This window comes from Pinus tabuliformis, chromosome 5_2 (genome assembly GCF_031772625.1).
Source record: "Pinus tabuliformis cultivar Carrire ecotype Pingquan chromosome 5_2, CPIR1, whole genome shotgun sequence".
Classification (NCBI taxonomy): domain Eukaryota; kingdom Viridiplantae; phylum Streptophyta; class Pinopsida; order Pinales; family Pinaceae; genus Pinus; species Pinus tabuliformis.
This window is the reverse complement of record NC_142306.1, coordinates 226,801,012-226,810,225: the sequence shown is the minus strand read 5'-3', so window position 1 is coordinate 226,810,225 and position 9,214 is coordinate 226,801,012. Positions and strand designations below refer to the sequence as shown.

At 38.6% G+C, this 9,214-nt stretch overlaps 1 protein-coding gene across 1 annotated transcript; it reads right to left on the bottom strand.

Annotated features, from left to right (window-relative positions):
• Positions 1-1,725: 1,725 nt before the first annotated feature.
• On the bottom strand, positions 1,726-3,135 carry LOC149158362 (aspartic proteinase nepenthesin-2-like). Its single transcript, XM_089433963.1, has one exon. It carries the CDS (start codon positions 3,133-3,135, stop codon positions 1,726-1,728), a length of 1,410 nt encoding a protein of 469 aa, XP_089290089.1.
• Positions 3,136-9,214: the final 6,079 nt, after the last annotated feature.

Here is a 9,214-nt window from a genome sequence, read left to right as displayed (position 1 = left end):
CTGGAGCAGCCTCGCAACTCACATAACATGGGGTCGATTCTGACCGCTACCACTATAACCCCTAGGAACTACAGCCGCCCCTCTCCACAGATCCGGGCTAGTCCGAGGGATTTGAACTTGTGACCTTCAGTATGGAGCCCGCCTTTCTAACGAACTTCGCCGCATTGTGATTACCAACTCGCCTACCCCGTAGGGCTAATTACTTGATTCATCTCATTATAAAATTATTTTATTATAATTAACAATATATTTATAAATAAACTAAATGTCCAATAATATCAATTTATAATATATCAATCAAATATAAAATAATATATTAAATTAAATCTTTAATATTATCAATTTATAAGTTAATAATCATTTTAGAATCTAATCCAAGAAAAAATAGTTTGTATTATTTTTATTTCGAAATGAAATACATTAAAACTTTTCTATAATTTTTAAAAAAGTTATCTAATTTATTAATAAAAATATATACGTCATATTCATGTTTGCCTCCTAAATTTACCTCATAAATTTATAATATATCATATTTTCTATATATAACATTATATATACATACATTTAATAATCATTATAGGATCTAATCCAAGAAAAATTTGTTTGTATTATTTTTGTTTCGGAATGAATACATTAAAACTTTTCTATAATTTCTGAAAAAAGTTATCTAATTTATTTATAAAAATATATACGTCACATTAATGTTTGGCTCCTAAATTTACCTCATAAATTTATAATATATCATATTGTCTATATATAACATTATATATACATACATTTTTTCTATATAAAATTGATATTAATATAAATTTTATAATATAGTATAGTGTTCTTTTATAACAATATATATAAACACATTCTCTATTTTTTTCATTCATTCTCTATTTTTTTACTCTATATATATAATGAATATTAATATGAATTAATTAACATTTAAATAATTTATCTCATAATCTATCTAAGTTTTCTATTGACTTTTTTTAATATAAGAAATATACTTTTTAACCCTAAATAGAAAATATCAATTTTTTATTTTTACTTTTTAATTAAGTTTTTTTTAAATTAAAATTATGTTATATTTTTTTTATATTGTGTTGTAATATCAACTAATTCATAAATTAGGCCTAACAAATATTTAAAAATAATAAAAAATTATATATATTTTTATTATTTTGAAATTAATATTTTTATTTTAAAAATAATAGATGTCAAATAAAATAATAAATGTCAATGGAGAAAATGAGAAGAATCACACCAAGTGCAGCCTATTATGAGGGTGCGATATATATAGATAGATATACGCAGAATGCACCTCTGCACCTTTGGAATCACTCATACATATATATATATACACGATTAAGAATGTCTGCATCACGGCTCGGGTATACTGCTACTGATTTATGAAAAAACACAAGAAGGATAAACAACATAGAATCAACCATGGATATAGTGTTTATAAAAACAAAAACATTAAGGTCTGGTGTGTACCAAAACTTTAGAGAACAAAACCTATTTTATATATTATAACATGCTAACCATGCTAAGTATATGCTGTCACAAACCTTATTACAGACACTAACATGCGAACCATGCCAATAAGATACAGGTATATGCACCTACAAAGCTCATTAAAGACGCTAGAACATACGAACCGTGCAGCGTAGAGGCTATATGCTAGTAAGCACGCCAGTACTTTAAAAATCTACAAGGTAATCGAGAGAGGTATTATCCAGAATCACATTTAGTGTGAACAAAAGAGAGCTGGTTATGGGCTAAATCGTAGACAATGTGGAAATTCTGCTGTTGAATGTTTCCAAATACGGATGTAAAACCTGGTGGCCCTCCGTATCCGAACGCAAGGCAAAGTAACCCATCAACTGATACGAAGGAATTATTTTGTGGCAGAACATATTTTGCACCACCTGCAAAGTGAAAACTAATGGTTGGAAGCCGAAGATGAGAAGTAGCATTGTAACAAAGATCCAAACCGAGTTGACTTGAATGATTAGCTGGCTGAGCTTGAATGTTGGATCGCACAGCAGACAGAAAGAGCGTGTATGCCGGATCGACCAAGAATGTTATAGTCGTTCCAGAATCAATGATAAGGCCTCCGGTTCCGTTGGGTAAAAGTTTGAATGTGTCCTTGGGAATGGGGAGTGCTTTCCCGGCCACGCTGATTCCAAGGAGGCTGAGATAGTAAAAAGTGGGGATGGCCTTATTTTGAAGGAGAGGGGTGACTCTAAAATGAGATCCGTGGGTAGCAGCCGTGCCCAAGAATAAAGGGCTGATCGCTGAGTCATTATAAATGGATCCTAAACAATAGGAAAATATGTTGTCAATGGAGGATCCAATCTGGGAAATTAGTGACAGAGGCCCTCCTCCAAGACCTATTATACCGGCCGAGTAGGAGAAAGGAGGCGATAAAATACCGCCTTGATCGCGACCGCAGCCGAACGCAAGGTTGAAGGAGGCTGTCTGTACTGTTGGGGAACGGGCTGTCGCTGTCGCCAGACTGAAACTATCGTATGCTAAGACTCCTAGGGTATAGGAATAATCTCCGTACTCATAGCCATAGATGCAATTTGCGAGCAAATCACAGCCATCGGGTGAGGATAAATTCAGGGCTGCACAAAATTGGTTAGAGCAAGAAATATTTGTGTAAGACGAGGATTGGAAGGGATTATAGATTGGATCATTCTGAGCAACACATGAATTCCCACAAGGTTGGCACTGCGTCCAGATCAAGTCGCTGCCCGTGTCGAGGATGAAATGCAAATATAAGGGTACCGGAGATCCTATCCCCACCTGCATCAAAAATTCAGCGTCTCCAGCGCTAATGGGGCTGTAGTAACTCTCAGCATTCTGCGAAGTCGAATGTCGCAACCTGCGCTGCCTGATACGACTTCGTTCAATAGCACGGCGCAGTCGTTCTGCAATTGAAAGGTTCTGGTCGCCGCGCAGTAGCGGAGAGAGATGGGAGTCTCGACGTAGAAGATCCACTCTTAAAGTACGACCGGTTGGATCAGTGGGAATTGCTTTCGTCTCGGCTTTGGTGGCGCAACATCCATGATACGATAAAGCGTACACAGTAACCACAGCGATTAACATAACCCGTAAAGCGCTGAGTGTTGCCATTGTCCAGCACCAGAAACAACTGTCTTCAACAATATGATGGTGAAAACGTACAGCATCCACCTGATTTATATAGACGCTCGCGAGAGCTAGTTGCAGGACCAAGCTCTATGATTGAATTGACCTTGTAGTTGGCTCTCCGATACACGAATCTACCGGATAACAATTTCAATTCAACATTCGCAGTCATCATCCATGACGCTGTCTTCAAATGTCATTGGCAGATTTTGGAATTATCTTAGATTCTCGGAATATCTTAACTCCGTTGGTAGGAGATGTCAATCGTTTGAAATTTCTCATGACAGTCATTCTCAGGAAATCTACCAGCTAACTAAATCAAGTTAACTCTGAGTTTTTTCTTCTTAAGTTTGAGGATCTATCTCTAACTTAATTCCATGGTAAATATTTTAATATTTTGAATTTTGATTGTTAAGAATGCGATTAAATAATTAACTTCAAATTCTACAATAATTCTAAAATATTTCCAAAATCTCAGACATGAGAAAACCCTACTCCTAGTCCTCTGAGACGAGTTCAGCGAGGAAGGTCGTTGGCGCAAGCAATTACTACGTAGTATGCCATGCACGTAATATGAAATGCGATGATGGCATATGAGTGGGTCCGTTTGAATGCACCTCCGAGTCATGCCGTTTTACCTTAATAGCTGTACCCACCATTTGATGCCATGGTGATGGGAGCACCCATCGCTTGCAATCTTAATCGCTCACTCCGCAATTCTTTGTCACGATTCATGCTCATTCTGAAACCTAGCCTTGTTTGTTGGGTATTTTTAATGGGGAAAATACCAAAAACCAAATATTCAAACACACAGAGGCAATGCTCTGTTTCTTTTGCTCCAGGATCTTTTGTGCACACAGAAGACTTAAAAAAAATTCACTGAGGAACAGAGGATTTCACCATAAAATATTTCTATTCATTAAAACAACAAAAACATTCACTGTGTCTCCATATGAGAATTTACACTGCTAGAAAAATTCCCATTAACATTTACTGCTGTAAAACCTCCATTCACATTTACTGGTGTAAAACAATTTTACATACTGTTGTAAAATCAGAACTTACACAAACTTACAAAAACTTACTTCGTGCAAAACCACACATGGTTTTCGCTACTTAAAAAAAACTTCACAAAACATTACTGAATGTATTCGTGCACTGCTGTGCATACATCCTCTGGTTCTCTTCTTCTTTTACCGCACCATCAACGTTTTTCACTGCTGTGAATACGCATACATTTTTCCTCCCGTGTGCAATACATAATAAAAGTCAACACTCTCAAAAACATATTACATACGATTTTTTTTTATTTTTAATACATGCCGTAAAAGTCATAGGCTTCTATTAAAACGTGCCCATACCTATATTAAAACGGGCCACCAAAATCTTGTACCAACATTAACTCTTTCACCTACGGCGGTCAACCAAAAGTTTAATCCACGCAAGCCTTTAATGCACCTCGTATGCAGCTTTAGTTCATCAACGGTGGAGAGCGATGGAGTAAATCCGACGGAGGTCAACAATATCGGAAACCTGTTTGCTGCCCAACTTTAACGCCCGAGAAAATGACGTTGCGTTACGTCAGGGCTGAACCACGTGTCAGCTCCAAATTGTATCGGAGCTCCTTCCCGGATTATTCCTTCGTCGGCAAATCGCTCCGAGAAAATCCGGTGAACGGTTTCTGGCTTGGTTCACGGTTTCTGGTGGTCTGCGTTGAAATTAGATTTCAACACTCCCCTTTAATTTCAACAGCTGGGCATTCAGTCATACCCAGACACTTTCTCAAAAATTCAAAGCTCTTCTGATCCAATGGCTTTGTCAAGATGTCTGCAACCTGTTCCTGAGTCTTGCAATGTTCTAGGACAATTTCTCCATTGTTCACTAATCCTCTGATGTAGTGAAACCTTGTATCAATGTGTTTCGTTCTCTTATGAAACACTGAATTCTTTGACAATGCAATAGCTGAGCTATTGTCACAAAAGATGACTGTCGCTTTTGCCTGCTCTTGGCCTAAGCTTCTCAACATTCTTCTCATCCACACTGCCTGACAAGCTGCTGCTGTCGCTGCCACATATTCAGCCTCTGCTGTAGACAATGCTACAATGGACTGCTTCTTAGAAGCCCATGAAATGGCTCCTGAACCCATATGAAAAACATAACCGGAAGTGCTCTTCCGATCGTCTACACTTCCAGCCCAATCGCTATCTGTGTACCCAACCAAATCTGAATGTTCTGAGGCATGATATAAAATTCCAAACATTTTGGTGCCTTTGACATACCTCAAAATTCTCTTTGCTGCCTGCCAATGTGCCTCCTTCGGCCTCTCCATGAACCTGGAGATTAAACTAACTGCATACATTAAATCAGGCCTAGTTGCTGTTAAATACATAAGGCTGCCCACAATACTTTTATACAAGCTAGGATCAAAATCCTTGCTGCTGTCCTCTCTGCTGAGTTTTAATCCCATTACTGTGGGAGTGATGGCTGCCTTGCATTCTTGCATGTTAAATCTGTCCAAAACTTGATTTACATATCTTGCTTGAGATATAAAAATTCCTTTTTCATTTTGATCTACTTCTATGCCTAAGAAGTATCTCAACAAACCCATGTCAGTCATTTCAAATTCATCCTTCATGACTGATTTAAAATTCTCAATAAGATAAATATCATTTCCAGTGAAAATAACATCATCTACATACAAGACAACAATTAAAATCTTACCATCCTTTTCCTTGATGTAGACTGTGGGTTCTCCTTCACACTTGTCAAATTCATTATCTAATAGATATGAATCTATCCGGCTGTACCATGCTCTTGGCGCTTGCTTCAGCCCATAAAGAGCTTTCTTCAATTTGCACACTTTGTGCTCTTCACCTTTCTTCTCATATCCGAGAGGCTGTTCCACATAGACCTCTTCCATTAACACTCCATTTAGGAATGCTGATTTCACATCCATTTGGTAGACTTTCCATTTGTTTTGTGCTGCTATGGACAGCACTGCTCTCACGGTTTCCATCCTTGCAACCGGTGCGAAAGTCTCCTCATAATCTCTACCATACTGCTGCTTGTAGCCTTTGACAACCAGCCTTGCCTTGTGCCTTTCTATCTTGCCTTCAGCATTGCTCTTGGTCTTATAGACCCATTTCACACTAATAACTTCTTTGCCTTTTGGTAACTCAACCAAATCCCATGTTTTGTTTCTCTCTATGGCATTCATCTCCTCATCCATAGCTTCTATCCATTTCCTATCTTTAATTGCTTCTTCAAAATGAATAGGATCATCAACATGACAATACAAGGCAAATAAGGAATTCATTCCTTCTTCATAAATTTCACTTAGATTTCTAAACTTCTTACCTCGTTCACTTGGTGTGCAAGTGCTTGAAGATGCACTTGAATTTCCTCCTTGTGGTGTGCTTGGAGAAGCACTCTCATTGATCCTCAATGGTGTCCCTTGCTGTCCTTGTGTTGGTGCTGCTGTTTGGGGATTCATTTCAGCCACCTCCTCTTCATCTTCATCATGAGACAAACAGTGTTTAACATTAACTGTCTTCTCTATGCTTCCATCCCAAGCTTCCTCTTCAATGAATTGAACATCCCTGCTGACAAAGAACTTCTTGGTAGATGGAATGTACAGCCTATAGGCTTTGGATTCATCACTGTATCCAATGAAGACGCATTTCTCCCCTTTGCTGTCCAACTTCCTCCTTAGCTGATCTGGTATGTGTGCATAGCCCACACACCCAAAAACTCTCATGTGGGTGACTCCTTGCTTTCTCCCACTCCATGCCTCTTCTGGCACTTTGTTCATGACTGCTTTTGTAGGACACCTGTTCAATATATAAACTGCACAATGTACAGCTTCAGCCCAATACTCATTTGGCAAATGCTTTGCCTTCAACATGCTCCTTGCCATCTCCATGATGGTTCTGTTCTTCCTTTCAGCAACTCCATTTTGCTGTGGGGTGTACCGAGTTGTAAACTGTTTATGAATTCCATTTTCTCTACAAAATCTTAGGAATTCCTTGGAGATATATTCACCTCCTCTATCAGTTCTCAAAACTTTAATGTGCAGCCCGCTTTGGTTTTCAACAAATGCTTTGAAGTTTTGGAATTTCTCAAAGACTTCACTTTTGTTCTTGAGGAAATATATCCAAGTCTTTCTTGTAAAATCATCAATGAATGTCAAGAAATATAGGCTGCCAGCTAATGATGGAGCTTGCATTGGTCCACACAAATCTGAGTGGATAATCTCTAAGGGTGTCTTTGCCCTTATACTCTTCCCTGATGGAAAACTTTCTCTATGTTGTTTTCCCAAAATGCAGCCTTCACATAGGCTGTCCGGTTTCTCTATCAATGGTAATCCTCTTACCATTCCTTTTCTGCTCAATAAGTTTAGACCTCCAAAATTTAGATGCCCAAATCTCAAGTGCCATAACCAGTTCTCATCCTTTGGCACGCTTTGGAAGGCCTCTTCGGTGACTGCTGCCATTTCCCTTTTGTTCTTCATGTCTGCCCTGATCCGGAGAGGGAACATCCTGTTCCTTGTCATCTTCACTTCAGCAATGCATCTTTTGCTGGGTGGTATATCCATGATGGTGCATACATCATTTTTAAAGAAAACATTGTACCCCTTATGGACAAGCTATCCAACACTCAAGAGATTACATTTCATTCCGGGGACATAGTATACATCTGCTATGGTTTTCCTTTCTCCTTGCTTTGAAAGTATTTTTATTTCTCCTTTTCCCATAACAGACACTTTACTATCAGTTCCTAGTGTGACTTCTGATTTCACATTTTTATCTAGGGCAGAAAAGAAGGCTATGTTTATGGTCATATGGTTGCTGCAACCTGAGTCTAAAAACCATATGTCTTCACTATGTGTTTCAGCCATGTTACAAGCTAACAGGACATTATTTTGACTGCTGTTTTCTCTTGTAACATTTGCATTTTGTCTACTACTCATATCATGTTGTTTCTTTCTACAATCACTTGCATAATGTCCATACTTTTTGCAATAATAGCATTGAACATTAGATTTATCATACCTTTGTCCTTGAGCATGATGTTGTCCTCTTTGTTGGCTGCTGCCTTGGCCTTGGTTCTGATTTGGATTGTTGCCTCTTCCTTGTGCATTTGATGAGTTGTTCCTTCCACCTCTATTCTGGCTTCTGCCTCTTCCTCTTTTGTTTCCTCTGCCTTGACCTCTGCCTCTTCCAAAGGACATCTGGGTCTTGAAGGCTTGCTCAAGAGATGAGTTTTCATTCCTACTCAACCTCTGCTCATGTGTTATCAGTGATGCATGCAGCTCATCAACTGAATAGCGTGAGAGATCCTTTGTCTCTTCAATGGTGGTGACTATGGCATCAAACCTTGAGGGTAAGACCCTCAATATTTTCTCCACAATTCTTCTGTCTTCAATGGTTTCTCCATGAGTTCTCATTTGTGTGATTACACCAATCACATGAGTGAAGAATGAGTCAATGTTATTTGACTCCTTCATGTTCAAGTTCTCAAAATCCTTTCTCAGCAATTGTAGCTTTGCTGTCTTCACTCTCTCCATGCCTTGATAGGCTGTCTTGAGGGTTTGCCATGCTTCATTGGCTGTCTTAGCTGCTGCTAACCTTGGAAACATACTCCGGTCTACTGCTAGATACAACAACACACGGGCTTTTGAATCCTTCTTCCTATTGTTCTTCAGCAGATCCTTCTCTCCTTGAGTTAATGCATTGAACTCAGTTTCATCTGCTGGTTCTTCAAAGCCTTCTTCAACTATTTCCCATAAATCTTGGGAAGCAAGCAGAGCTGTCATAGTTATTGACCAGTAGTCATAGTTCTTCCCATTAAACTGTGGGAGCTGGGTGTTAAACAAACCCATACCAGTGCTTGTGCTGGCCATTCCTTGACTGTGTATTTAAAACACTGACTGTCTCTTCAATAACAAACAAGATAGCTATGAAGAATACCTGAATCCTTTGTTGTCTGAGTTTTCTGTCTGCCTGAGAAGTTTTGCTGCAGCAACAACCTTCTCCTTTCAGCTTCTTTGTCTCCTTCAAAGAGC